The sequence below is a fragment of the Salvelinus fontinalis genome, chromosome 5 (genome assembly GCF_029448725.1).
Source record: "Salvelinus fontinalis isolate EN_2023a chromosome 5, ASM2944872v1, whole genome shotgun sequence".
Lineage (NCBI taxonomy): Eukaryota > Metazoa > Chordata > Actinopteri > Salmoniformes > Salmonidae > Salvelinus > Salvelinus fontinalis.
The window spans coordinates 29,984,760-30,011,384 of NC_074669.1; the positions used below are offsets into that span (position 1 = coordinate 29,984,760).

At 44.9% G+C, this 26,625-nt stretch overlaps 1 protein-coding gene across 6 annotated transcripts in view; it reads left to right on the forward strand.

Moving 5' to 3' along the window:
- LOC129855459 (KICSTOR complex protein SZT2-like) overlaps window positions 1-25,414 on the forward strand; it is a 110,108-nt gene extending 84,694 nt beyond the window's left edge. For 3 of the 6 annotated variants that reach the window (XM_055923131.1, XM_055923134.1, XM_055923133.1), the window contains 16 exons: window positions 758-1,025; window positions 1,647-1,726; window positions 4,566-4,694; window positions 4,994-5,196; window positions 5,866-5,959; window positions 6,279-6,359; window positions 6,654-6,728; window positions 9,924-10,019; window positions 12,517-12,730; window positions 13,018-13,204; window positions 13,283-13,405; window positions 14,143-14,479; window positions 14,760-14,969; window positions 20,184-20,294; window positions 23,294-23,362; window positions 23,514-25,414. In XM_055923131.1, coding sequence (XP_055779106.1) covers window positions 758-1,025; window positions 1,647-1,726; window positions 4,566-4,694; window positions 4,994-5,196; window positions 5,866-5,959; window positions 6,279-6,359; window positions 6,654-6,728; window positions 9,924-10,019; window positions 12,517-12,730; window positions 13,018-13,204; window positions 13,283-13,405; window positions 14,143-14,479; window positions 14,760-14,969; window positions 20,184-20,294; window positions 23,294-23,362; window positions 23,514-23,657 — 2,421 coding nt within the window. In that variant the 3' untranslated portion in view covers window positions 23,658-25,414. The remainder of the gene's footprint in view (window positions 1-757; window positions 1,026-1,646; window positions 1,727-4,565; window positions 4,695-4,993; window positions 5,197-5,865; window positions 5,960-6,278; window positions 6,360-6,653; window positions 6,729-9,923; window positions 10,020-12,516; window positions 12,731-13,017; window positions 13,205-13,282; window positions 13,406-14,142; window positions 14,480-14,759; window positions 14,970-20,183; window positions 20,295-23,293; window positions 23,363-23,513) is intronic. The other 3 variants (XM_055923132.1, XM_055923136.1, XM_055923135.1) reach the window with 2 other exon arrangements.
- Window positions 25,415-26,625: the final 1,211 nt, after the last annotated feature.

Genomic DNA, 26,625 nt, shown 5'->3' on the forward strand with positions numbered 1-26,625 from the left:
ACATGCTGTCCATGAGTCTGTGCCATCTCTAGAGCTTCACCAATCCCTGCCACAGTTTGAGTCAAGGGCTCTGTCCTAGTTCTGCATTTCAACTAGATCATGGTTTCGGCCCTACCAGAGTTGCTCTGTACATTTTGATGTTTATGAACAGATACTGTACTCTATAAAGGGATAGGTTTCTACCTTTTTTAGGTTTATCTAAAATGTGTGTGTACAACTTGTGTCCTGGTAGTTTGTTTATTACACAGTGGCATTTGGAGTTGGAATTCAGATTTGTCAGATATGAGTTGCATTTTTGTTGTTGTTGATAACAACCTATGGTTTAGGCTTGTTTCATGTGTATTTAATAACATAATCATTGTCATGGCATGTTCATATACCAGAAAGTCACTTGTTCAATAACTTGGAGAACGCCTCACAGCTTCTATGCCCACCTCGCACTCACACCATCGTTCTCATTCTGCCTCTCATCTTCTTCTTTCTCTCTCTCCATCTCTCTCGCTCCCCCTCTATTCTCCTCCTTATTTCGCTCTATTTCTCTGTCCCTCCCTCGATTCATCTCTCTCGCTCCCTCTTACCTTCTACTTTCTGTCTCTTCCTCGCCATCTCTGTCCATCTACCTCACTCTCCCTCCTATCATCTACTTTCTCTCTCCCCTTTATCTCTCTTGCTCCCCCTCTCATCATCTCCTGCTTCCTCTCTCTCCCTCTCGTCCTCTCTCAATCTCTCTCGCTCTGACTCATCTTCTTCTCTCAAGGAGCCCAACCCGTTCCTGAACCCAACCTTGGAGGCTGATGCCCTGCTGAGGAGCCCAGTGCCCCCCGTACCCAGCAAGGACCAGGGCAGGCTGGCTAGCTCCGTCCGCTCCCTGGCCCCCCTCCACTTCCCCTCAGAGCTGGTGCCCTTTGACGAAGCCCTCCGGGACATCGGGATGGGCCGCCCCCTGGCCAGCGCTCAGGACGGGGCCGACGTGGTGGCTCGGCACGGGGCCCAGCTACTAGAGGTCAAGGCTGCAGAGAGGAGAGGTCAGATATGGGCCCAATGATGTGTATAAACACTGTATATGTTCTAAGATAATGTGAGGTTTATATTTCAGATTTAATGGGCAGAGGTCAGATATGGTCACTCCGCTCCTCACCCACCTTCGCCATATAACTAATACATACTGTGCTATCTACTTTCCTACAGTTTAACTAATGCAATATTACTTAGGTTGAGAATGACGTGGATATTTAAAGCATTTTTTTAAATAACACAACCAATGTTTATGTGTTGTAAAAGGTTTAATGGGGGGGGCTTAGAGTACAGAATTCTCTAGTTATGTTTGTTTGATACAATGTGAGCCACACCAGGCCATCCAGCAGCCAGGCAGACAGGAGCAAAGATGAAGTAGACAGCTAGGCTGATTGAGGAGATGGCGATAGTTAGTTCTTGGCCCTAACAGAGACAGGCAGAAGGCTTTTAGCTCTGAGGGATGGCTACATGACCCTGGGAACTGTAAGGCACCCTATTCCCCTTTATAGTGCACTACGTTTGACCAGAGCCCTATGGGTAGTGCACTAAATGGAATAGGGTGCCATTCTGGACCCGCCGCGGGGCTGTGTGACCAACGAGTGTTTTGTGTGGATTTATCTCCACGTTGACAGAGATGGAGAAGCAGATGAAGATTGAGAACCTGTTTGTGACTTGGCAGCAGAGGTCGGCGCAGTCCAACATGCCCATCTCTGTAAGTACCGATCTACCGCAACCATTTTACGTCACATTTGACACTTGAGTCGTTTAGCAGACGCTCTTATCCAGAGTTACTTGTGAGGGTGTACATTTTCATTCATTTTTCTTACTCATGTCTCGTGGGAGTCGGAACACACAACCCTGGCGTCGCAAGCGCCATGCTTTACCAACTGAGCCACGCGGGACCCTCCATTTTAGCCGTTTCCCTCCCCATGAAACGCCAATGGACACAAACACGCAAACGCTGCACTGTAAACGACTCTGCTGAGGAGAAATATCCGCTCCCCTCTGTCTGACAATCGGCGCTATCTACACTATATATACACCAAAGTATGTGGACACCCCTTCAAATGAGTGGATTCTGCTACTTCAGCAACACCCGTTGCTGACTGGTCTACACAATCGAGCACACAGCCATGCAATCTCCATAGACAAACACTGGCAGTAGAATGGTCTTACTTAAGAGCTCAGTGACTTTCAGCGTGGCACCGTCATACGATACCACCTTTCCAACAAGTCAGTTTGTTAAATGTCTGCCCTGCTAGAGCTGCCCCGGGTCAGCTGTAAGTGTTGTTATTGTGAAGTGGAAATGTCCTCATACTCTCGGTCATGTAGTGTATCTTGCGAATGCATTGAGTTCACGCGGGCTGGCAGATTACGCACACAGCGACTCTCATCCAAATCTCAGCAAATGGCTTCTCTCCATCTCAAATACATTTACAGCTGAACTTTTTTTATGCACTGTAGCTAATTGATGTGTATTTAACTATTGCCATGTTTTAGTATTCTGGGACTTTGGCACGGAGAAATAAATACGAGATTATTTTTAAGTAGTCCCCATTTTCAATAGTGCAACTAATTTACAAAGTTTGCACGCTGGAGCATTTGAGCAGCTCTTCACGAGAGACGGTAACTCTTAAGTTGATATTCTAGCAAGCATTGTGGGACAGTAGACTTCATATTATTGTAGGTTTCCTGGGACTCACCAGCACAAGCTCACCAGTGCTTTCATCAGAGGCACTGCAAGATCTTGACAGGCAGCTAGGGCTGGCACAATAATCATATAATCACGACAATTATGGACAATAACCTGTAACAAAAAGAACGTGATAGTTGTCTTAGTACATTCATTTTAGGTGAAGGGGGGATTTAGCTTTATATTCAATTAGATAGACTTACGTTTTTGACATGAATAGGGTCAAGTTTTAAGATCAGAGCAGCACGGTTAGGAAGAGAGGCTTGGTTGAGACGGGTGTCACTTAAGCTGTGTTGTATTCGTTAGGTAAATCGCAGCGGATTTTTGAAGACGCATCACAATTATGACAATGCCGTGATCATTTGCGTGACAATTAATCGTTACCTCTAAAACGACGTCATCGTCACAGACGGCGCATCTCTGGAACACACCGGCGCAGCGTACTTTATCAATGGGGAAAAAATCAAGTGTGTTTTGACATTCGTTCATGTTTCTGAAACGCTCATTTCACAAAAATGCAATGTGGTGCGGGTGTTTTTCCCCCAGCTACCTTCATCATTAAAGGAAGATGGATGAAAACAAAAGTCTGAATAACTGTTGGTTACAGTATAAACAGTAACACAACAAACGCCACCAGTAGTCAGTCCCAATTAGACTCTTGTCTATTGAGCCTGGTGATGACATTTTCTGTGTTCCCTGTGTCTGCTCCTACTCCCTCCCTCAGTATGTTACCCCTCACCAGAGCAGGCTCATCCATTACCGCCCAGTCAGATGGCTGGCTGGCTGCCTGACTTGGTCCATCCACAGTGGGGGACCCATCTCCCTTCACTGGCCCCTTAGGTCACCTCAGATCTGCCTGCCGGCCCGCCCGTCGATTCCCGACTCTATCACTGACGTGAAGGATTAGATATGAGAGGAGATCACATCAGTTCAACAGACGGAGTTGTCTTCTGTCTGTCTCCCCTTCCCTGCTATATCACACGTGTGTGACTGTCTTCCTGTCTCCTTCCTGATACCTGCTCAGGCCAGACTACAATGGAGCTCCCAGAATGCCTTGGGGCAGGGTTAATGGCCCTGTTTATTTGGCCCGTTGCTGACGTCATCAGGACACACGCAGGACAGAAGGAACTTTTACTAAAGCCAATTGAGGAGCTTGCGCACACACACACACACACACACACACACACACACACACACACACACACACACACACACACACACAGTCCTATCTTCATCTCCATCTTCAGGCTGCACTGGGAAGATAGATGATAGACGTGTCAATGAGAGTGATTTATAAGAAGGCAACAAATGAATTACTGGATAAGATGAGCCGTAACGTTTAACCAGTCAGATTCCTCTGTACTACGCCCATTAGCTGCATTGTCGGCGTAACGTTTAGTAGACTGTTTTGATTGTATCATTAGAAAAACCGGACGTTGATCTCAGTGGTTGTGACGGTGGGTAGGTGGCTGTGTGTGTATTGTAAAAAAAATAAAAAAATAAAAATAAATGAATAATGTATTTAACTAGGCAAGTCAGTTAAGAACACATTCTTTACAATGACGGTCTACCCCCCGGGCCAAACCCTCCCCTGACCCGGACGACGCTGAGCCAATTGTGCGCCGCCCTATGGGACTCCCGATCACGGCCGGTTGTGATAACGGCCTGGGATCGAACCCGTATCTGTAGTGACGCCTCTAGCACTGCGAAGCAGTGCCTTAGACCGCTGCGCCAATTAGGATCTGTCGTGTGTGTGTGCGCGCGTGTATTAACATTCTGGGGCTTTTGGTATATATACTAGGAAGAATTCACATCTGACTCGAAGGACCACAAAGAGATGTTTCCTTACTTTCCACAGGTGGTGGACTTGGACACTCTGAAGCAGTCGTCCAGGCTAGTGCACTACTGCGCCACCCCTCTGCTCTTTGACCCCGTGTTCAGGAAGCAGATCCAAGAAGAGCAGATTGTCCAACCTCAACAGGTCAAGGTACAGCAATCATGGCTGCTTTCCCTTGGGGCCTAACTACAACACACAATCTCCTCATATGCTTTTTCACTTCTTTCTTACTTTTGAAAGATGCCCTTTTAGTTATAAAATCTTGGAAACCATCCCAAACTTGGAGAATTTCTGAGAACAGGAGGGGAACAAGCAGCAATCATCCAACAATCTTTCAACCAGAAACCTCTGAAATCTTTCAACCAGAAACCTCTATTTTCACCCCTCCGCTCCCCCTCTTCCCTCTCTTCTCCTCCCCCTCTTCCCTCTCTTCTCCTCCCCCTCTTCAGAAGCGCCACTGCTCCAGTGACTCCACGGCGTCTGGCAGGGACCGTAGCTACAGTACGGACTCAGCTGATATGCTGCCTAGCCGGCTGAGAGAGGAGCCCTGGCTGCAGGACATCTCCAACACCTTCCTCCAGCAGTATGTCCAGTACCTCCAGAGCATGGGCTTCATCCTGGTCCAGGTCCGGCCACAGTCCCCCGCACGCAGGTACGTCTTGTCTCAGTGGGAGCCCAGTGGTCCTCAAATCGCTACACACTAATATATATATATATATATATATAATCAAACACTCTTTCTGCACCATACTAGCTCATGTTTCAAGTTTATTTACCATGTGTAATGAATACTTTGGAAATCTAACTCACCCGATCTCTCACAATAAAAATACAAACGCAATAAACGCAATAAAACTCAGGGCAAATGTCCTCTTTCTCTGAGTTTCCCTCCCACGATCCTCTCTGTGACAGTGAGCCGAACTGTGAGCAGTGTTCATTCATCCATTAGTCATCAGATGTGTTGTGATCACATCCTAGCCCCCAATAGCCACATCCCTCTGGCCACAGATGTGATATAACTGCAGCAGCCACTGGGCAGATGCTGTTTCTGCTTCTCTCGGTCTCTGTCATCCTCTGGCCCAGGACTGGGTGATTCACTCTTTTGTGTTGCCAGTCTCTGGGACCCCTGCTTAAAGGAACACACACACACACACACACACACACACACACACACACACACACACACACACACACACACACACACACACACACACACACACACACACACACACACACACACACACACACACACTCTCGTTGGTCTCTCCATCTCTGCCTCACCCCTAACACTGCTTGTCTCTCCCTCCGCTCCTCCCTGCAGCATCGCCAGGGCCCGGGCAGCCATGCTCAGCTCACTTTCATCAGAGAGGCAGTCCTTCTCCTATAACAAGGCCAGGAGTGAGGACAGCCCAAAGGTAAGTAGTGTTGATGCAAGAGATGAGACTATTCACACACACACACTTTTAGTGACTGAAAGGCATACCGGGATATATTGACTCTCACTCACTCACTCACTCACTCACTCACTCACTCACTCACTCACTCCTTCACTCACTCACTCACTCACTCACTCACTCACTCACTCACTCACTCACTCACTCACTCACTCACTCCTTCACACACACACACACACACACACACACACACACACACACACACACACACACACACACACACAATTCCCTCCATCATCACCCTCATCAACTCTTGAGATACTGTTGTATTTCTCTGCAGAGCACAGGGTCAGGCACCACCGCGTACCACCTCCAGAGGGCGCTCCCAGGGGGCATCGTACTGATGGAGCTGGCCTTCCAGGTGAGACGGCTGCCTACAGACCACTGCTCTCTATATATTAAACCTCCTCTCTCTCTTTCTCTCCCTCTCTCGCTCTCCCTCTAGCCCTTTCTCTGTCACTCCATATTACACCCCCCCTCTTCTCACAGTGTCAGGAGATGAGTTTAGAACCGTTGTCGTCATTGTAAACACACCACACAATATGCACTTCAAAATCTCTCTCTCTTTCTTCTCCCCTTGTGTTTCGCTCTCTCCCTCTATAATTGTCTTGTCTTTCTCGGTCTCTCTTTCCCTCTCCCTCTCTCTTTCTCTCAGGGTTGTTACTTCTGTGTGAAGCAGTATGCTCTGGAGTGTTCCCGCATCCCCATGGGACAGACCGTCAACTCTCAGGTAACATCATGACGGCGTCTCTTATCGCTGGTGCTGTGAGTTAGACCACAGAGCCAGGGCCAAATTAACCAGACCATAGTCTCTTCTAGGTATGCTTGAGGCTGGGTAAAGAGAGGGATGAATAGAGAGGGAGGGAGTGCGAGATGAGATCTTGTAAACAGCTTGATTTCACATCTCTGGAATCATCGTCATGACTTTATACCCCTCCCCCCTGGCTATTAGGGGTCTAATGGTACACATATTATGAGGCCTATAGTCTATGCCTGCACTGTGTTGTACGCCTGCCTCTAAAAATATAAATGCCGCATTTCAAACTGTCTTTTTGTGAGCGGCAACCGGGAACTAGTTCTGTTCGATGGCGAGTGGTGGGGGGGATCTAGAATTGGAGGATCCTCCATCACTGTTTCAATCTTCAGTTTGGCAACATTTTGGCTTCCCAGTAGATCACGACGGCGATGGACAGAGAGTTGTGGATAAAACGTTAACAGTATGTCGCCACGCTCAACGAGAACAGGCTACGCATCTGCAAACGCCTCAAATATGTTGACGCGTTTATGCCGACATCACACCGGTATACCAGAGCAAGACTGAAACGCAAAGAAACAACAGCACAACATCGTCTCTCCCCTCAAGCAGCCCTCGGCAGCTGATTCTGACTGGGCCAAATAAATGATAAGAGCGATATTCTTTACGTTTTTTGTTTATAGCCGTGGATATGCACCCATTCTCGGTGGTTGAGAATAGGGGGTTTCAGCACCTTGTGAGAATGCCCGAGACACGTTACTCACGTTCTTTTTGCACCCATTTCAGCAAACAAGTATTATACACTCTAGATAAGCAAGCCAAAGTTTTTAATGAATTTCACAGTGAGAGCCCATCAGATTACCCCGGAGTGGGAACACACCCCCCTTAGTACTCATCTGGCACTGAAGGAAGCTGTGTTGGGGTGCGTTCGCATCCAAATGGTAACTGGGGATTTACAGCATACGACTGGGAAAACCCCACTTGAACGGCCCTCAAACTGGTGATTACAAGTGGGAAACTCATTTATCATCCTGAGCACTCACTTCTATATAACAGCATTTTCATCAGTTAAATGCAACTACAAAACATTATTTATAAAAATCAATGTATTAATGGGTTTTATAAAGTAGTTTTTTACAAGCATGATAGCTGTACTTTTAATTTATTGTTGGCAGCTTGTTGGCCATCAGCCAATCGCCATTTCTCAATGAGTTCAAATCACATGAATGAATCCAACTGGTATTTACGACTTCAGAACTGGTAAATTCCACCTCCCACATGGTTACAAACGCAGCATCCGAGTGGAAACTTGAGAGGCCCAGCATAACAATCCGGTCACAACAGACAATGCTGAATGAACATTGTGAATGGCATTACATTTTTCCAGTGTACCAAAACTGAACCGAACCAAGACGCAAAACCGCAACACTTACCGAACCGAATGTTTGGTGAACAGTTACACCCCTACAGGCTATGGTGTGATTCATGTGAGTACCTCTCCCCTCCCTCCCTCCCTCTTTCTTTCTCCCTCTTTCTCCACCCTCCCTCCTTCCCTCTCTTAACCCTGCCCCCCTCTGTTCCTCCCTCCTTTTATCTATCTCCTAGATAGATAAAAGTTGACTCTGGTTCACTCTCTTCCTTCCTCCCTCTCTCTCTCTCTCTATCCCTCTCTCTCTCTCCCTCTCTCTCTCTCTCTCCCTCCCTCTGTATATAAAGCTGGAGTGTATCGAGGTTTTGCTCTAAACTGGGTGTAATTCAATGTAAAGGTGTGTAAATGACTGCTGTGTGTTTGCTGAGCGTCTCCAGATGTCTCTCTGCTGGTAGTGAGGGAAAGCCCCGACAGGTGTTTCTCTCCAGCAGCTGGTCATCTACAACTATTAAGACATCTGATTTTTTTTTTTAACTTTTTTGGTTTGTTTGTTTCTAAATGTGTGTGCTCAAAGCCCGGAAGCTATGAAATAATGAAGGACTGGTGTAGTACTAAAACCACAGTGGGAAAGTCGGTGAAGCATTTATGTTTGCTGAAATGACCTACAACTATATTAACAAGAGAGGTGATTTGAAACATTCCGTCCTCCATTTCCTTTTTATGTCAAACTGAAAAAAATGAGTGAACTCACTTCGCAAAATATCATTTTCTGCTCTTTTATTAAATTCTTCATAATGATTGCCTGCCGTGTATTCTATTCTGATCTGAGAAATATTCCGGTGCTCAAATATAACCAGTATATTTCAGACTGGTAATTGCTTTGCCGTGTAAACTAATGGGCAGAGTGGAGTGTGTGTCTAGCTACTGCAGCAGCCCACCTACTCTAAACAGAGCTAATGGACTGTCGTGTCTGTGGACTAGGGAGATATGGAGATGGACTTAGCAGCGGTAGGTCTGTTCTGGACTTTATGTACTAGACTACTGGCTGTGATCGGCTCGGCACGGCATGCTGAGTACAGACTGACTGACTGGATCTCCTGTGTTGTTAGGCTTTTTGTGAAAAGCTCTTTTTCTCTCTCTCTCTATCTATCCTTCTTGTGACGAATCAGTTTTCAGGTCGTGAGTTGACCGTTGTTTAATGTGATACAGACAGAGGACCGTGTGTCAATGTCCTCCACGCCGTTCTTTCTCCAGACTAGTGTTACTAAATGGCTCAAAGTGATGCGTGTTAGTCTGAGTCAACAAAGAGAGAGGGGCTTTCTCTTTTAGTCGCGGTAAATAGTTTGTGAAGAGCCATCGTGGTTCCGGTGTCTCGGTGCACAGCAGGGTGGCCGACATGTTAGTTAAGCACTGGAGTGGATGAGTGAGAGATTCATGGGCAGCTGTGTTTGCCTTTGTGTGTGTCTGTGTGGTTTATAATTGGACGCTGTCACCAGTCACCCTCAGTTCCCATCAGTGTTGACTGTTGTATTTGTGGCCTGTCTGACCTGCTCGTGCTTGGTGCTCACACACACCCACTAATTTGTCACCTCTTGTCACGTCACCTCTCTCTTCCATGTAACTGTAATCTTATTAATGTGAGTGTGTAGCAACACATTTGTCTTTGCATGTGTAATACATCTCAGTATTGTGACGGTTGTCTTTTTTATGTGTATTTTGCTCTGTTTGTGTTTCTGTCTGTCTTGTTCTGTGTTTGTCCACTTCTTTTCCTTTTGTGCGTGTATGTTTCTGTGTTTGTCTAGTCCCATCTCATATCCTCTCTCCATCAGGGCTCCCTCCTCACCAAACCTCTCCGTCTCAAGCCGTTCCCTGACGCCACACCGGTCTCTGACTCTGCGGTATGTCCCAGAACCCTTAGGGGCGGGGTGTCTTCCACCAATCAGGCTCCACCCCCTCCTCTTCCCTCTGCTTGCTGCCATGGCCCCTGATCTCTCTCTCTCTCAATCTATAGTATCCCTCTTTCTTTCTCTCTCTTCCTCTCTCTTTCCCTTTCCCTATTGTGCTATTTCTCTCCCTCTCTCTCTGTCTCTGTCTGTCTCTGTCTCTGTGTGTGTGGAATTATGATGGCTTCATCTGTCTGATAGAATAGATTCAATCATCAGTGCAGCCTGGTGGAGCTTTTGACTTCCCTACGTGTCTGTTCTGTTGTGACTCTTGGGTTTATCTCAGTCCTCTAGACTCTGTTGTCTTTGGGGTTGCCTGACTCCTGTCTCAATCTACATCTCCATTTTACTGCTGGGGCAAACAGTCCTGGGCGATGCTGCGCTGTGATTCACTGTCTGTCTGTGCGTCATTTTGCCCCTCCCTCCGAGCTGCTTCTGTATCAGTCTGTGTTTGTCTTGCAGCTGGTGAATAAACTAGCCTAAATGCTGCTTGTTCTGCAGAATGCCTACTGTTACTGTTGTCCTTGTGTCTTGTTTTTTGTGCAGCTGAAATCTGGACTGAGCAATCTTCTGACTTCCATGAAGTCTTCAAGCATCTGTTTGTGATTTCTTTTAGCACATTTAGTAGTTGGAACTTCATGTCACCTGGTGTGGGGTCTTGCGGGTTGGTGACCCATCGGTCCAAGGATCTGGGATCTTCTTCTTCAAGCCTTCTGATGGGCTCGAATCATGTTCCTGTCTGGCCCTGCCTTCCATTTCGCTCTTTCTCTGCTCCAATAAACTCTTATGTGATTTCTCTGCTTCCTGGATGGCCCCGATAATTAAGAATCCTCTCGGTATCTGTTTTTTTGCATCACTAATCCACTGTCATCCTCTGTCGTTGTAATGTAAAGTGTCTCTTTGTATTAGAAAAGAGCTTTGATATATTCCGAAAATTGACTTTTCAACTAAGTTATATACTTTCACCTCTTTGCTAGCACATATGAACAGTTTGACAGGTGTGTAGCATTAACACTAAGTTAAAGATACAAGCAAGTTTCAAAGTATACCCAAAATACTTTTTAGATTTGATTGGCCAAGCAATTAATGCATGAAATGCCTGAGAATTTAATCCACGGTGTTGATGTTAAAAGGTCCCTAATAAACGTGTTGTTCCACTCACAGAATTAAACAGTCTTATATTGTGTCCCTGTGGTTTCACTGCTAAAGGGAAGTTTGCACTCCTAATAGCTTCCGCTGCCCTGTGGACACAGGGGTCAGAGGTTCCAGGTAATTAGACTCCAGATCTCTCCAGCTACAATTGGGGAACACTGACCTACAGAACCATTTAACTACTAAACTGCTCTGTACCGTCCCGTTCCGAACTTCTGACATTACTCTACTACTTCTATCTCTTCCACCGTCTGTACAGAAATGTTTTTTTATTTTTTATTATTGAAGGCGTCTGCCCGAACACAAAATAACATGGCAAAGCCAGGTTCAAAGTGTTCACTTTATCAGAGAGATTGTGAAAGGTTCAACTGTTACGTTGACTTAAAAAGGAGAGAAAAATAACTTTATCTTGATGTGTAATGTACTATATGCATCTAGACTAGTGCTGGCATTAAATGAAAACGGAGTGTTATTATTTTTCCCCTTGACTCTTGGATTTGACAAGACCTGTTCCAGGCATTGGGTCAAGATGAAAGCAGCAGCAGTAATAGCATTTACCCCCCTCCCCTTCCCGAACACCCCTCCCGGAACCCTAGCTCCTGTTATTGTGTAGTAATTACTGCATGCTCCAGCCTCTCACCGCAATCATTTGCATTTTGCCATTAATGCTTTTGTAAGCCTCGGCTTTGATGTTGGATTTAATTAAATAAGATATACAATTGTGAAGTTGATTGATATCACAGTTGCTTACAAAAGGCTCTCACAAAGGAGGGTTGGGAGGAGCGTTGCAGTATAAGCACTTTAAGTGCATGCTGCCACAGATTGGATGGATACAACACAGACAGACAATGGCTGTAGACAACAGTTTAATGGGGCTGCTATAACTATTAGACACTAGACAGATAGCAATGCAGAGAGAGAGAGAGAGGCGCTGGGCCTAACTTTAGAAACGCTATTATAAAACATTGAATTGTGCATATGATACTGCCAATGCTGGCTTGATTTTAATCCAGGAGAATTCAGATGATTTTGTGAATGTATCGACCTGAAAAAAGGGGTTTGGGGTTTAAGGTCATGATCTGAGGATGCTAAGGATGCTGGGTAGCGTAGGTCATGGGGATCTTCTTCCTCTGGACTAGGTGATTGTTAGGTTCCATTGTGTGTGTGTGTGTGTGTGTGTGTGTGTGTGCGTGCGTGTTTGTGTGGTGTATCCCATTCAATCCCATCCCCGCAGCCCTTAAAGAACTCGTTAGTGAGTGTCTACACTGTGTCGCCCCCTCTCTCTCTCTCTCACCTCCAGCTCTCCATGCTGTTCACAGAGGAGTGTGATAAGGTGCGTGACCTGATGCACGTGCACTCGTTCAGCTATGACTTCCACCTGCGGGTGGTGCACCAGTACCTGGTGGGCTGTCACATGACCCTGCGGCAGGGATACCAGCTGACCGGCTTCCTGGAGGACTTCATAGCTCATCACCCTGACATCCCCAAGTTCGGACGCAATCACGTCTTCCAGGGTGAGTCTGACCCAGCCCACCTAAACAAGTAGACCCTGATGTTGCTGCGACAATGAGTCCCAGCAGTAGGAACATGGTTACGACTGTGCTTTAACATAAACCACCTGTGCTTTGCGCCTTCACATGTGATCTCTGCTTGAGCCTAACAGTGAACATGATCTCCGTGAACATCTGGGAAATTGCCTTTGAAAGTATGTCGCTGTGCGCGGGTTACTAATCTGTGTTGGGTTGAATCTAGGCCGATGTCCTGTCAGTGAGCGCATGCTTTCTACCTGTCTGTCTGTCAGGGAGTTTCTCTATCTCTACGGGGATGATCACAGCCCACCAGCTGTATAACTACATCACTGACCATGCTGGCACCTACGGCATGAAGCCCCTTCGCATGTCCAAGGTTGCAATGACCAGCGAAGGCAAGAAGGGAGCGCCACCCAGCTCCGACCTGCATGAGTACGCTCTGGTGGCTCTTTGGAACAGGTAGGTTTATGGACACACACACACACACACCTCCGCGACTTTAAAATACATTATTCATGTCCTATTCTTCTCCTCCAGCTCGGGCTCCTACAAGGACCTGGAAGGCCTGCGTCACCATGACGATTTTGACGTGTCCCTGCTGGTGTGTCACAATGCCGCTCCGTTTGAGGAGCAGTCGGAGGGAGAGAGACATCTGCTGAGGTCCAGTGTAGATCTAGTTTATAAATTGCCTGGCAATTTGCCTGGCTGATAAATTGCCTGGCTGATGAGACAGTGGATTGCGCAGTCAGATGGAACAGAGTGAATGGGCATTTTAACGTCGTAGATTTAGCCGGTGCTAGCTTGTGGAATAGACACCGGCTTTAATGCGGTTTTAACCAATCAGCATCCGTGATTAGACCCACCCGTTGTATAAATATCACACAATGGATGGGGGAAGTAATTACTCCTAGTCAGACGGGTTAGACCAGGGTATACATGTGGTGAAAACCATGTTGCTCTCTTTTGTCCTTGAGCAAGGCAGTTAACCCCCAACAACGGGCGCCGATGACGTGGTCGTCGATTTAAGGCAGCCACCCGCACCTCTCTGGTTCAGAGGGTATGGGTTAAATGAGGAAGACATGTGTTGGTTGAATATCATTCAGTTGTGCAACTGACTAGGTATCCCATTTCCCCTTCTTCAATCCTCTGAAATCCTGTGGGGAAATGGTTTCTTTTGAAAATTGGGGAAAGGTTACAATTTTGTAGGTTATAATTTCATACAGTAGGTTGCTATTGAAAACAGTAGGTTAGTATTCTGTACAGTAGGTTACCCAAAATGAAGCAGTGTATTGTTCCAATATCTCTGTGTATGTAAGAGGTTTATTGCACTGCATTGACAGTGACTTGTCTGTCTTTTCAATCTGTGTGTGTGTCCATGCGTGTGTTTAATGGTTCAGGCTGCGTTACTACGTGATCATGACCAGTCAGCGAGAGCTGTTCCCCCGGCTGACTGCTGACATGCGGCGCTTCAAAAAGCTTCCCCAGATACACCGAGAGGCCCGCGACCTGGGCGGAAAGGTTCCCCCTGAGAGGGGGACAGAACCGGGCGGGGCACGGGACCCTGAACCAGACCTCTGGGAGGAGACCCCACCTGCAACCTCAGCCACAGACACCGCCATCTCTACCCCCAGCGATGGGAATGAGTTTTACCCCCTGACTGGCCGCCGGAGGTCTGGGTCTGGGGCCCAGGGACTCCTCTACCCCTCTCCTCTGTTCCCTCTACTCAATCAGGAGGTAGGGTTCTCCAGGACTGCTAGAACCTAATTGTGTTTTTAATCTTCAACTATTTCATATGTGTAACATTGTACTCGCATGGATGAAGAAACTGTAGGTTACTATTTCATACTAGGTTTATTTCCAAAAATTAAAGGAATAGGTTACTATGTTAGTATAACTAAATAAATCAGTGTACCAATATATTTACGTATTAGTTATTGGCAATGTGGCATGTACATGAAATTATAAGCAATGTATTTTAAATGAGTCAAATAAATTGACTCCGTCATCCATCCAGGTGGGCTGTGCACGGAGGCAGATCCAGGCGAGCGTGGAGCAGGCCATGGGCCACTGTCGCAGGGATAATCTGTGGAGGAGGCTGTTCCATGGTGAACACCATCACCTGGCCATGGACAAGCTCAAGCTGAGCAAACTGTCCTTCAGCGAACTGGAGGAGCTCCTCAACGCCGTGCAGAGTCGATCCGTAGAGGAGATCGACCCACAGCTGGTAAAGAACACACTGTACCTCACTCCACTACAGACCACGCCACCTCACCTCACCGCCGTACTTCATATTGTTCATGTCTTTCCTGCGGGGTCGGGGTCCATTCCATTTCTATTCAGTCAATTTAGGAAATATTCTGAAATTCCAGTACTCAATTTTCCTCATTTACTTTTCAATGATTGACCCTGACCTTGCTTTCCTGTTTACACACAAACCCTCCTCCCTCGCTGACTCACTCAGATGTGCAGTGCTGTATGATGAAACGTGTCTTTCTCAGGTCTTGTTTGTATCGCCTCTATTCGCTTATTGCTTTAGCAGTAGCTGCTGTGTTGATTTGACAGCATCTGTTTGCTGCTCTTCCTGTTTAGGAAACATCTCAGACGCCCATCAGCACCCTACTGCACACATACAGCAAGAGGCATAATTATTATAGAGCAATCTACACCCATCATTAAAACGCATCCGGTCACTGATTGGATTGTGCAGCCGTTCAGAGTGATTGGTTGGTTCCAGTCAGCTGTACATATGTATTCTTTTCAATAGCCTGATTTCCAGTATCACGTCATGTCCATATTAGGCTATTGCGTTCCAGTGGTGATTTGGATTTGGCTAAGTACCTCTGGAGGTAGATAAGCATGTGTTGTGTCAGTGTTGTAGAGTTTCCTGTTAGCCTCTTGTGCTTGTTAGATGGACACATTTAATTTAGTTGCCTGTAAATTACTGCGAACAGATTATCTTCTGCAATAACAAAACAAAAAACACTTTAACCCAGAAGTTTGTTATTGTTGTTAACGATATAGCCTTCCTTCACCTGTTGGCTTTGTAAAATAAAGGCCTTTCTTCAGAGCTCCAATAATTACAATTATTCATCCGTTATACTTAGTTTCAAGTACCCTGCTCCAATTACACAATGGTTTTGAGCAACTACAGACACAGGTAGACAAATGTGCCTTTCAGCAGGACAATGACCTAAAACACAAAACCAAATATACACTTGAGTTGCTTACCAAGACGACATGAAGTAATCCTGAGTGGCCTTGTTACAGTTTTGTTTTAAATCGGCTTGAAAATCTATGGCAAGTCTTGAAAATGGCTGTCTAGCAATGATCAACCAACTTGACACAGCTTGAAGATTTTTTTTAACAATAATGGGCAAATATTGTGCAATCCAGGTGTGCAAAGCTCTTAGAGACTTACCCAGAAAGACTTACAGCTGTAATCACTGCCAAAGGTGATTCTAGCATGTATTGACTCAGGGGGTTGAATACCTATCTCATCAAGATATATTAGTGTGATTTTTTAAAATATATATTTTTTATGATATAATTTTTCTTCCACTGACATTACAGAGTGTTTTATGTAGATTGTTGACAAAAAAAAAATGACAAATCCATTTTAATCCCACTTTGTAACACAACTAAATGTGGAAAAAGTCAAGGGGTGTGAATTCTTTCTGGAAGGACTGCATGTATTGTGATTTACCATTAAACCCATGCAACTCAGTAACCATTACAATAGCAAAACACTATCATCTTTTTTTGATCTCCTTCCTATTGTTATTTTTACAATTATTATGTTCATCGTTAGAATAATAAGTAATGACGATACCATTAGTGCTCTTTGTATAGTAGCCTTGTATAACCACCATCGAGTTGTAGGCCTTAGAGTCCTGTTTCGTCTTAATACAGTAACTTACTTAGCCTATATTTCCATATATAGGCTACTGTGTCATTCATTCGTTCATGCCATCACAAAGCACACGAGACATTCATGCTTTGAAATTCAATCAAGCATTTTAGTTTTAAAGTGAAATAACAAAGGGAGCTTTGAATAATTTGCCTAAACAATAAATAAACCGCAATTCACGAATGCATGCGACTGTTTTTAGTCTGCTGTAATAAAGGATTTGCAGACTCCCTGGTACACTGTTCCAAAGGGTCCGAAAAAATAATAATATTGTAATCTAACAGCAACTGTTTGGCACACAATACTCATGCAACGCTTGCTCCTATACCCTCCCTTTTCTTGATCTCCAGTAGTTTCCACAACTAACTCAATGTCTTCCCCAGATCTGACTTCCCCTTTCCCTCCTGAGCAACCAGTAAACATTCACCCGTTTCGGGTTTATTTTTCCACATCCATTGTGCTGTCATGTGTTACTGTGTTTGGAGTTTGTTATAACCCATTTATTGATGTGATTATGATAAGCTATAGGTCAGGCCCTAGTGGCATGCCATGCTTATATGTTTCACGTCAAGAGAGCAAGGGTTGAGGGAATAGGGAATGTTTTTCCTAAACAAATTTGGGTTTTCGGAAACAGAACTTTTCAGTCCGAAACAAGTAAGAAACTAAATGGCTGAAATAATGTTGTAGCTTCAGCACGGACAGCGCAATAAACACTTGCTGTGGTGTGGTGCCTTTCCGCTGCAGTAGGGAGGAGAGCGAGACAACGTGCGCCAGTCACACAGGAACTCGCTGTCATTTTTTTTAACACAGTGTGACCATCGGACTCTTTCTTGAGTCATTTTTGTGTCTTAATTATGTCATCAAACAGTATTCGTTTAAGCATCACACAAGCTCGCTGCATATGTCGTTTATTTTATTCAAACACACAGGGGTGTGTCTGCCTATATATGGGCCAATCGGTTGGTCGAAAGAACAGGATGACTCTCGGTCGACCAAGATTTTGTTTTTAGTCGGGGACAGCCCTAATTGGTTTTCTACCCAAAGTTGTAAAGGAAATGTTGTCATCTATTTAATAAAGACAAGAGACCAGCACAATGGATGAGTGTGGCGGTATAACAGGTACTTTCGCACTACTTTATGGTAAATAATGCAAGCGACTTCAATTACTAATTTCTCTGAAAAGAGGAAAAACACATCACCAGATTCAGGGTGAGGGAAGGGAATACATTACGGTACATAGTATGGAGAAGCAATACTCCTCGCCGCAGCTTCATACTACTTGTCAAACATAAAGAATTGATACGGGTTGTTAGGGTGGGATTGGCATGGGGTGTGGGGGGCTTTTTGACATTTTGGGGGGGATTCCTCATGTCTTACTCATTGATAGGAAAAAATTTGGTACAAATCTGATGTTGGGTACTATATTTCTGGGATATTATCTGAATCCTAGAAATAAAAGTGGCCAATTTGAGTGCAATCAATTCGCTTAATGTCACTGAGATTAAATAAAATGTTTAAAAGAAAATGCAGAAATGCCAATCTTAGCTGTTTCTAACTACAGAAAGAATTTCAGAACAATCTGAGATGGTGGGTGTCATGGCTTGCTGAAATGACAAGGAACGACTCCACATTATCCTTGGATGAATAGTCATAATCACAGAGAGAGAGGTGTGTGTGTGTGTGTGTGTGTGTGTGTGTGTGTGTGTGTGTGTGTGTGTGTGTGTGTGTGTGTGTGTGTGTGTGTGTGTGTGTGTGTGTGTGTGTGTGTGTGTGTGTGTGTGTGTGTGTGTGTGTGTGTGTGCGCGTGTACACACATGTTTCTTGTGCGTGTCGAACAGGAGAGAAACACGGTACGTAATCCATGGAGAAAGGAATCCTGATAATCACAGGCTCCCTCTAAAAGCCCCCATACTTTTCCTGATCCAATGGTTGTGGGCTACTGGGCTCCTCACTGTGTGACTGACAGTTCCTTCGAGTCTTAGAGCCTTCCCACAGTGCACCGCAGTAGCTCATCCCATCAGAGCTGAGACGGGGAGGCAGGTGGAGAATGGAGCCAAGACCAGGCCGTATCCTCCATATATTAACCACACAAGCTTTACAGTGACTGCAACATGAGGATAGTGCTGCCGTCGTATCCCCATGTGCAGTTGGAGAACATGTCAATCTGCTGAATGCAGATATGTGCATTGTGATTACATGTAGCTACTCCACTGTGCCAATGTCATATTTGATCTATTCTGTAGTTACATCCCGATTCCATATATAGTTACCTACTTTTGACCGTGGGCTCTGGTCAACAGTAGTGCACCGTTTTAGGGAATAGGGTACCATTTGGGATGCACCCTGCATTTGGGATGCAACCTGTGAGTTTGTTTTATACCCCCTGACCCTCTGGGCATGTCAGAAGTCTACATGCTGCTCACATCTAGGGGGTAGCGCTCAGCTACCAGAGGTCTACTCTGGCTACATGTGATCCCCAGCTACAAAATAGATTTTAAACCAAATTGAACTACATATAGAATGTGTCTGATGATACTCTTTGCTAGTAACAAATTCAATTTCATTTAAATGATGTCTCGTTAAAGATGAACTAAAACTATTATCAAATCCATCATGAGTTGAAGCTTCCCGATGCTCAGAAGCCCAACGTGCAGAAGGTATTAATTCTGACTAGGATGTTAGCATGGGATGCTTCCCAAACCCTATTTCCTAGTATATAGGCAATTGGGTGCCATTTGGGACAGTAGAGAGCAGCCTTTAAAAAATATAAAAAATAATATATAACTGTATCATTATGTAGGAAAATGTACACTTCAATTTAGTGTGGAGGTATAGCTACAGTAAAGAGCTGCCCTCTTCCAAGATAATACACGCTCTGTCTTTCCCACAGGGATCTCAGCAATTATCAACAGGAAAGTCCTAATTTAAAAACCCAAATGTCCTATTTATATAAAGAAAAAAAGAAGTGGAATGGAAACTTCACTGCCAGCGAGCTGAGAGAACAGATTAAGAGTGTGTAGTAAAGTATGCACATTGTGAACTGAGTAGGCTCTACAGCATTGCAGGGGTCGCCGTTGAAAAGCTGCCTGCAGCTCACCCCCCCCGCTTTGCCTTCCCTCCCGATCCTCTACTCTGCCTGCATCAATTGCTGCTATTCATAATGTATGCCAGGGAATCACAGATTCTCAGCCAAGAAATGTTTTATACATTTTAGATTCAAAGCCAGCTTAGTAATTGGATGTGTACTATTTCTGCATTTTTAATTTGGAAGGTAATATCGAGAAGACTTTGAAAGATCTTTACTTTTATCTTAATTCCTAATGTATCCTTTGTCAGTGTGTGTAGGCGAATTGTTCCTCCAGTTTCAGCAATAGTTCTTATGTAGCTGAAGCGGCTTTGTATGTGGGTGGTAACTGGTAGGGTCAAGCCATTTCTTTATCTGTAGTTCAGAAGCCTGATGAATACTTTCGGGTCGAAATGTTGAACAATAACACTTTTTTAAAAGCTTTGTGTCCTCTCTCTCGGTTCCAGGACTGTTTCCTAACCATGAGTCCCAGCTGGTACCAGAGTCTGATCAAAGTGCTGCTGACTCGATTCCCTCAGAGCTGCCGACACTTTGATGACAGTGGCATTCAGTATCTGGTAAGAAAAAACAACTAATATAACGTATGAAATATAAACACTACAAGAACATGTAAAAGCTACAACTCCACAATCACAGTAGAATTCAAATTGTTTGTCAAAATAGGTTCCAGAGGGCGGCCTTCAGAGCTCAACCACCACTAAATCAGTGTCATGTTCAGTAGGACACACGTGGCAAAATCTGCAATGGAAAATCTATCAAAACTTTTCTCCCAACTGAACACAGCCCATCCCAGTATATTATGAGGTGCCCCCCCCCCCCCCCCCCCTATTTCTGACAATATATAAATAGCTCTCTAAGTTCTGCAATGACTGACATGACAAGAGGAAACCTACTGATGCACTACCCAATTTCGAAATTGTACCTTGTGCATTCAACTATTACAACTGTCAAGAGTAAGTTGAAAGCCTGACTTTCAAAAAGAACAAAAACAATTGCATTTGTTCATCTCCCCCTACCTCTCCGCACCCAAAAGTTTGGGAACCACTGGACTATAGCACCACCAGCTACTGCAACTCCAGCTGATTCAATGTGACCCAGAATATAATGCAGATTAACAGGGGAAAGCACCCCACTAAGCAAATGAATTATCCCCTCTTCTCTACTCCACATTCAATGATTCCATCCGCCTCAAGCCAAACTGTATCGTGACACTGCATGCAACAACATCAAAGCCAAGATAATCCGTCCACCTGACAGGTGTGGCATATCAAAAAGCTGATTAAACAGCATGATCATTACACAGGTGCAACTTGTCCTGGGGACAATAAAAGGCCACTCTAAAATGGGCAGTTTTGTCACACAACACAATCGTCACGTTCCTGACCTGTTTTCCCTTTTCTTGTATTTATTTAGGTGGTCAGGGCGTGAGTTGGGTGGGTTTGTCTATGTTTGATTTTCTATGTTGGGATGTTTGTGTTCGGCCGGGTATGATTCTCAATCAGAGACAGCTGTCAATCGTTGTCCCTGATTGAGAATCATACTTAGGCAGCCTGGGTTTCACGTGTGTTTTGTGGGTGTTTGTCTTCCGTGTAGTCGTTGTGCCACACGGGACTGTTTGTCGGTTTGATTTTCTATTTGTTATCTTGCTTCATATAGTGTTCAGTTCAATGCTAATAAATTATGGACACTAACCACTCCGCGTATTGGTCCGATCCTTCTCGCCTCTCCTCGTCCGAGGAGGAGGAATATGAAAGCCGTAACAACAATGCCACAGATGTCTCAAGTTTTAAAGGGACAGTGCATTTGTCATGCTGACTGCAGGAATGTCCACCAGAGCTGTTCCCAGATAATTTAATGTTCATTTCTCTACCATAAGCTGCCTCCAATGTCGTTTTATAGAATTTGGCAGTACGTCCAACCGGGCCTCACAACCGCAGACCACGTGTAACCACGCCAGCCTACATTCGGCTTGTTCACCTGCGGTATCGTCTGAGACCAGCCTCCCGGACAGCTGATAAAACTGTGGGTTTGCTCAATGAAGAATTTCTGCACAGCCTGCCAGAAACCGTCTCAGGGAAGCTCATCTGCATGCTTGTCATCCTCACTGGGGTCTTGACCTGACTGCAGTTCGGCGTTGTAACCGACTTCAGTGGGCAAATGCTCACCTTCGATGGACACTGTCATGCTGGAGAAGTGTGCTCTTCACTGATGAATCCCGGTTCCAACTGTACCGATAGCAGACAGCATGTATGGCGTCGTGTGAGCGAGCGGTTTGCTGATGTCAATGTTGTGAACAGAATGCCTCATGGTGGCGGTGGGGTTATGGTATGGGCTACGGACAACCAACACAATTGCATTTTATCGATGGCAAGATCCTGAGGCCCATGGCTGTGCCTTTCATCTGCTTCCATCACCTCATGTTTCAGCATGATACTGCACGGCTCCATGTTGCAAGGATCTGTACACAATTCCTGGAAGCTGAAAATGTCCCAGTTCTTCCGTGGCCTGCATATTCACCAGACATGTCACCCATTGAGCATGTTTAGGATGCTCTGGATTGAAGTGTACAACAGCGTGTTCCAGTTCCTGCCAATTTCCAGCAACGTTGCACAGCCATCGAAGAGGAGTGGGACAACGTTCCACAGGCCAAAATCAACAGCCTGATCAACTCTATGTGAAGGAGATGTTGTGCGCTACATGAGGGAAAGGGTGGTCACACCAGAAACTGACCGGTTTTCTGATCCATGCCCCTACCTTTTTATTTTTGGGGGTATTTGGGACCAACAGATGCATATCTGTATTCACAGTCATGTGAAATCCATAGATTAGGGCCTAATGAACTTATTTCAATGGACTGATATCCTTATATGAACTGTAACTCAGTAAGATTGTTGAAATTGTTGCTTTTTATATTTTTGTTCAGTTCTACTGGACTAATCCGTTTTAGGAACTGCCTCAAGTCACCTTGAACTTTTCTAAATGAAACTCAGCTGTTTCTCTCAGGCTTCTAACTTTCATTGGTAACAGGGGAGAAAAATAACTATTGAGTGTGAAGAAGGCAGAAAGAAAGAAAATGGTCTGTTCAAACATGTAAAATTGTGAGACCTCTGCAGTTTGCAAGAAGGGTTTTGACATTGTGTAAAAATGTGAAGCGTGGCTCTCAAGGGGGATTATGGGAGTCTTGTGGGGAATTTTCATCTCCTCTTCTGTGTCAAGAGGTTATTCTCTACTTAATATGGTAATTGAGAGAGTTGAGATCAAAAGAACATCCCCCTGACTTTTTCTCTTCTGGAGATGTTCCGCCCTAGTACTGTAGTTGGTGACATAAACTCAACCTCTCCCTCCCTAGCAAACGACACACAATAACTTTTTGGTTCCAGAGGGAAAAAGACTAAAACAGCTCAAACACAAGATCCCATCCATCTATTAACTGTAGGCAGCCACCTATTTGTGTTCCAAGTTATATTGTGTGGAATAAGGGGGGATGGAATTTTAAGTAAGTCATTATAGCTTGAAATAAACAGTTGCCCTGCAATTCTCTTATTTTCTCTTTCAGGCTGTCCTAAACCAGAAATTCACTGACTGCTTTGTTCTGGTCTTCCTTGACACTAAGGCAGGAAAAACGGTGAGTAATTGTGATCCCTGCCCCTTGTTATGCTCTCACTCTTAAAATCCCATTTATATTATTATATAGCTTCTCCAATACTGTGTATGAATTCCTTATAAGCTATAACATGAGATGACAATTTCAATTTATCTTTGTTGCCTCCCACCAGAGCCTCAAGGTTGTGTTTAGGGAGCCGTTGCCATCCCAACCGCAGCCTAGCAGCAGCCCCCCACCCCAGCTGGTGTCCATGTACCATCATCTGGAGTCTGTGATCAACACAGCCTGCTACAACCTTTGGACCGGTTTGCTCTAGGGCTGGAGGGCCAATCAGGACCAGGCATGCCTCAGAGAAACGGAGCTGCTGGGAGGTGTAGTTCCAAACAGGCGGCTTCCTTTATAGGCCGCCTTGGCTAGTGGGACACCAAAAAAGGATGTTATCGTTGAAAAGTGCTGAACCAGCGAATCAGAGAGAGAGTTTGCAGGTCAAAGCTTCCTGTACAATTAATCAGTATTTTACTAATTCTACCACTGCGGGAAAAGATATTCGGTGGAACTATACACACTATTGCACACAAAGGTTCTTCTTTATCAGACAGTGTATGTGCCCTATAGTGACTGAAAATACATTTTTACTTTACTCTCAACACAGAATGTAGGTTGAGTTGAACCAGAGACAGGCTTTGGCTGAACTCTTTTCTGCCAGTTGTGGGTGTTGACATGCCCTCTGCAGTGTACGTTGGGCCTCAGACAGAGGTCACTTTACAAACGCTTTGCTTTGAGGCTCAGGTGAACACTACCTCACAATGACAGAATCCGATTGAAGAAGATTTAGCTTTTTGCACTGAACAGTGCACCAGATCAAAGCAGGGAAGTTATGCAATTTGCCCCCATTTCAATGCCAACTTTCTGGGCCCATTCCTCATTGACTTGGAGGTCAGTGGTGGTAGGGTAGAATGAAAGGGGGATGAGACTTTCAGTCTAGTTTGATCTAAAGCCAAACTTCTGTATGTAATCTCAGCCATGTTCCCATTCAGCTTCTACTTCTAATGAGAGATCATCTACAATACATGTACAGCTAACCTGAGGTGGATCTCACTCCCCAACCAACTGAATTGGACTGTAAACAAGTCACTATTGTGCAACCAAGTGTTGGGAAATTAGATTCTATTCTCCAACTCGTAACCCATTTATCATTGTAGGTGTTCAAATCCTATGAACACGAATATGTGAAGTTATTTCTCTCGGATACTGTGCCTTGCGAAGGTACAGGACGAGATGCTCAAGATCGCCACTGCACACAATCCAGTGAATCCGCAGTCTTGAGTCTCCTGCGGAGGTGAAAGATTGCTGCCATTTCAGTCTGAAATATTGGGTAATAGATTTTTCCCCCTCTTCCCATTGTATCCTAACTGTCAAACCTGCTACCCAATTTGCCCTACTGCCATTTCTTCATCCTAGAAGTGCCTTAGTTTTTTTATGTTTTATTTCTTAACAATGCTACCAGAGCAGTTTTATTGTTATTGCATCAATCGTGCAAGTGGAATTTCTGGGAAATGCAATTGGACTGCTAACTAGCTACATTCGGACAGGCTTGAGGGTATCGCTGGTCTCTGTTTACAAAGATATGGAGTGTTGGGTGGACATACTGTAGGAGCCAGCTTGTGTACAACATTGTAATATCACACACACACATCAGTTCAGAGATGTCATTGCAATACATTATGACTTCAGATGGCCTTAACGTTGGTACACATTTCAATGGAAGGAAACCAAATGTTTCAAGATTGTTTAAAGTTCCTGATTAAAAAGGAATGAAGGAAATTGGCATGTTAATAACAATAATAATGGATTTCTGAGTAAGGTGAATTGTGTCTGTAGAGATGTTTCTTTGTTTTGAAGGTAAGAACACTGGATTTGGAATAATTCAAGATAATGTTAACAGTTAGGCCAGCTATAGCAACAGTATAAGCATTCTGAAACTGTAATATAATCTGAAACTTGTATATGTACATTATGTATATACAGATGGATTTGTATGATATGCTACAATAAACCTTATGGTATATTCGAGTGTGTTTTAACAGTAACTTGACAGATGTAAGTATGGTACTACTGTATACATGGGTGCGTTGTGCAATGTTAGGGACTGAGAGTGGAGTGAAGAGAGAGTGTGGTACAAACACAGGACTTTATTGTACAAAAGTAACTTAAAAAGACAATGAAAAAATACATATTGGCTTACAAAGGATCTGATCATACTGCTTGCTGCTCAGCACACATTCAAAACATCAATGAGGACCTCCCGAGTGGCGCAGTGGTCTAAGGCACTGCATTGTAGTAGCTGTGCCACTAGAGATTCTGGGTTCGAGTCCAGGCTCTGTCACAGCCAGCCGCGACCGGAGACCCATGGGGCGGTGCACAATTGGCCCAGCATCTTCCGGGTTAGGGGAGAGTTTGGCCGGCAGGGATGTCCTTGGCCCAACGCGCTCTAGCGACTCCTGTGGCAGCCCGACGCATGCACGGGCTGGTCGCCAGGTGTACAGTGTTTCCTCCGACACGTTGGTACAGCTGGCTTCCGGGTTAAGCGGGCATTGTGGCAAGAAGTCTTGGTCAGGTCAAGTTTTGGAGGACGCACGGCTCTCGACCTTCGCCTCTCCCGAGTCCGTACGGGAGTTGCAGCGATGGGACAAGACTGTAACTACCAATTGTATACCACAATAATAAATTATTATTAACCATAATAATAAACTAAGAAAAAAAATATTTAAAAAAACATCAATAAGAGCTACACTACATGTCCAAAAATATGTGGACACCTGCTCGTCAAACATTTAATTCCAAAATCATGGATATTAATATGGAGTTGGAGCTTTCTGGGAAGGCTTTCCACTAGATGTTGGACTATTGCTGCGGGGACTTTCTTTCATTCAGCCACAAGAGCGTTAGTGAGGTCGGGCACTGATGTTGGGCGATTAGGCCTGGCTTACAGTCGGCGTTCCAATTCATCCCGAAGGTGTTTTTGGTTGAGGTCAGGGCTCTGTGCAGGCCAGTCAAGTTCTTCCACACCGATCTTGACAAGACACCGATCTTGACAACCCATTTCTCTATGGATCTCGCTTTGTGCACGGGGACATTGTCATGCTGAAACAAGCTGTTGCCACAAAGTTGGATGTATAGAATCGTCTAGTATGCTGTAGCGTAAGGATTTCCCTTCACTGGAAGTAGGGGGGCCTAGCCTGAACCATGAAAAACAGCCCCAGACCATTATTCCTCCTCCACCA